Source organism: Phyllobates terribilis, unplaced genomic scaffold (assembly GCF_046119375.1).
Source record: "Phyllobates terribilis strain yellow unplaced genomic scaffold, ASM4611937v1 Scaffold_8__6_contigs__length_399053987, whole genome shotgun sequence".
Taxonomy (NCBI): Eukaryota; Metazoa; Chordata; class Amphibia; order Anura; family Dendrobatidae; genus Phyllobates; species Phyllobates terribilis.
In genome coordinates this window covers 377146362-377149478 of record NW_027362768.1, presented here as the reverse complement: position 1 = coordinate 377149478, position 3117 = coordinate 377146362, and the positions used below count along the sequence as shown (strand labels likewise).

Genomic DNA, 3117 nt, shown 5'->3' with positions numbered 1-3117 from the left:
GCTAGTGCCGTGCAGCATACAATTTTCTGATGGGCCACGGTGGACATCCGCTCAGACTGTGGCCATCGTCTGACCTGTTCCTCTTGGGTGAGTTCATCTGTCAGTGGCTGCAAACACTGTGTGCACAAGACCTAATGTTCTATTAAAGGGGGGCCGCTATCTTCCAGAATCGGCTCTTCTCCTGTGCACGGGTCGTACGGGGTAAAGTTCGTCCCTTTTGACGTCAGTGCACACTACGCACTGTCAGGGCAGGAGCTGTTTCCAGAAGAAAGCCTCCATGTTGTTCTCTGTCCTGGACAACCTCTTTAATTCAGTAGCATTTTTTGTGTTTTCTGTGACAAGGATGAGTGAGCTGGGAGCCGCCAGATTATCAGACTTTCTGGATTAGATCGGAGCTGTGGTTTTCTTCCACCGTCCTTATCCTGGTTCTTTGTTTTTCAGACTCTGTGACCTGGAGCCGTCAGACGTCGTCATTGATCCAATGTGCGGCACTGGGGCCATCCCTATAGAGGTAAGCTGGAGACATAAAGGGGGATCCCGCTGTCAGGAATGTGAGGCACAGAGTTGTCCCTATATAAAAAACAGTTAAAATGTGTGATAGGCCCTAAAAAGTTCAGCAGATCTGTGGGGGTCCGGTTATGAGACCCCCATGGATGTGAGGGTAGTGACGTCTTCCCGTCTTCCTGCAGGGCGTCAGCGAGTGGCCCGGGTGTTTCTTCATCGCTGGTGATAATAACACGAATGCAGTGAACAGAACCTCCAGCAACATCGGGTCCTTACTGCGGAGACAGCAGAGCGCGGACAGGTGACCGGGGGAGACACGGGCACAGAATAATCCTAATGGAGGCGGGTGACGACCTCTATGGGAACTGGTGGGGATCGGAGTTGTCACCCAGCTTTCCTAGGAGCAGAAATAACTGAGATCCGTGATTGTTTCCAGTCGCTCACTTTCTTGCTTTATGTCTGCACAGCGCCCCCCAGGGGCTTCCTATAGACCCCATTCACTGGGACATTTCTCGTCTGCCTCTGAGGAGTGGGAGCGTGGACGTTATTATCACCGACATGCCGTTCGGGAAGAGGTGAGAGGCAGCTGTGACATCCCAGAAGAGCCCAGGCTCCATTCAGCTGCTACATGAACTGTTTTCTGTCGTCCACACAGAATTGGATCAAAGAAGAAAAACTGGGACCTTTATCCGGCCTGCCTCCGAGAGATGAGCCGCGTGTGCCGGGCCGGGACCGGACGGGCCGTGCTCCTGACTCATGATAGGAAATGCTTCATCAAGGTGCAAAAGCCCCTCCAGTCCCCTCTGCCTCCATACTCGGCCTCCTCATCCCCTTTGTCTCTGTGCAGGGCCCTTCTTGTCCCCTCCGTCTCCACCCGCCTCCCCCGTCCCCTCTGTGCCCGTCTCCTCCCCCGTCCCCTCTGTGCCCGTCTCCTCCCCCGTCCCCTCTGTGCCCATCGCCGCCTCCCCCGTCCCCTCTGCATCCTCTGTGCCGCCCGCCGCCTCCCCTGTGAGTCTTTGGCGAAATGGATGTTTATTATAACTTTCCCTGTTTGTCTCTTTCAGGCTCTGGCTAAGGCCGGGCACCTGTGGAGGAAGATGCACACGGTGTGGGTGAATATAGGCGGCCTGCACGCCGGCGTCTACCTCCTGAAGAGAACGGTCCTGGACTTCTCTGACAGCTCCAGCCAGAGACTGGAGGAGAAGAAGCCCCTGAGCCCCAGTTCACCGGCCAAAGAAGAGTAAGAAGTGCCGCATCAGCAGTGCCCTCCATACCGATCCCAAAATACCCAGCAACCACAATGCGGGTGAATGACATAAACAGTCACTACAGGTCCTGAGTCGTCTTCTTTTTCAGCCATTTCTGTTATTTCGGTAAGAAGCTGGGCTGCACTATGATTACAGCTCCTGCTGCACTCGCCTTTCCCCAGTTTTCCCTATCTCGAGGGGATGTAACTGCACAACCCACCACCTCTGATATCCAGAAGACCCTTGTGATTGCGACAAGTTTCCCCAAAACCAATATATTTAGGAGACTCCAGGACTTCAGAGTATTCAGGATTTTCAGGGCGCCGCACGTTGTTTTCTTTTACCTGAAAGGGGCTAACGACATATGTCACCTGAACCCACCAGTGTAGGACTTACATGTATGACTGCTGGGGGTCCCACCCACCCGGGGGTCCCACCCACCCCAAGAACAGGGTCCCACAGTCCTCTGTGGCTGGAGCGGTAGTGAGCGCGTGCGACCGCGGCATTGTATGTAGTGGTGGTCACACACGCTCACTACACACAAGGGACTTTCCGTTCTCGAGGGTCTTGGCAGTCGGACCCCCAGCGGTCATACGTTTTATCATCCTGTGGATCGGTGATAAATGTAATTTCATGGGACAAAGCCTTAAAGTAAATGTATAAGGTTTACACAAGGTTTTAATATTTTGTTTTACAAAAAAAAAAATAACGGACCCTGGTCTGGTGGTTACTGGGGTTTCCGAAATACAAATGCGCCGATGGCCAGAATCCTTACGTTACACCCTTTTATTTTTTTTTGCTTACAAGGTTAATAAATGGTTTTCCTAAGCGATCTGTAGGTTTTCGTGTTACTTACAAACAGCAGATTGCAGAACCGGAGGAGCCTTCACCCCTCAGAAAACTACTAAATACTCATTAATGTCAGACCTCACTGTTATACTGACATTCAGTCCATGAGCCAGGAAGCTCAGGATGAGCAGAGCCCAGATGGATAAGGGAGGCCGCGCACGTCTGAAGGAGTTTATACCACAATTGATGTCCCGGCGGTATAACCTGATGCAGACTCGCACAGTTTATAGACCCTGGAAACATAATTAAGCGATGCAGGATCAGACACGAATTAATGCAAATCTGGTTCCACCACCGCAATTAATGTCCCATCTGAATGTTGTGACGAGATAATGAGGCTTTTCCTGCAGGAAATAATATAAATATAATCAGGGACGTAATTAGAATCTACATGGAAATTTCTGTATGATGTAAGAAACGAACATCTCCGACCTCCCACCAAGAACGTTACCTAATGGGGCAGCGGTATGTGGCAGCCCTGGTGTCACTGTGTCACCCGGAGGAGACTGCGGTAAGA

General features: G+C 51.7%; 1 protein-coding gene across 2 annotated transcripts in view; it reads left to right on the top strand.

Moving 5' to 3' along the window:
* THUMPD3 (THUMP domain 3 tRNA guanosine methyltransferase) overlaps positions 1-2583 on the top strand; it is a 7542-nt gene extending 4959 nt beyond the window's left edge. For both annotated transcript variants that reach the window (XM_073642792.1, XM_073642794.1), the window contains exons 6-10: positions 442-511; positions 690-805; positions 972-1079; positions 1160-1283; positions 1569-2583. In XM_073642792.1, the coding sequence (XP_073498893.1) occupies positions 442-511; positions 690-805; positions 972-1079; positions 1160-1283; positions 1569-1748 (598 nt within the window). In that variant the 3' untranslated portion in view covers positions 1749-2583. The remainder of the gene's footprint in view (positions 1-441; positions 512-689; positions 806-971; positions 1080-1159; positions 1284-1568) is intronic.
* The last annotated feature ends 534 nt before the right edge of the window (positions 2584-3117 follow it).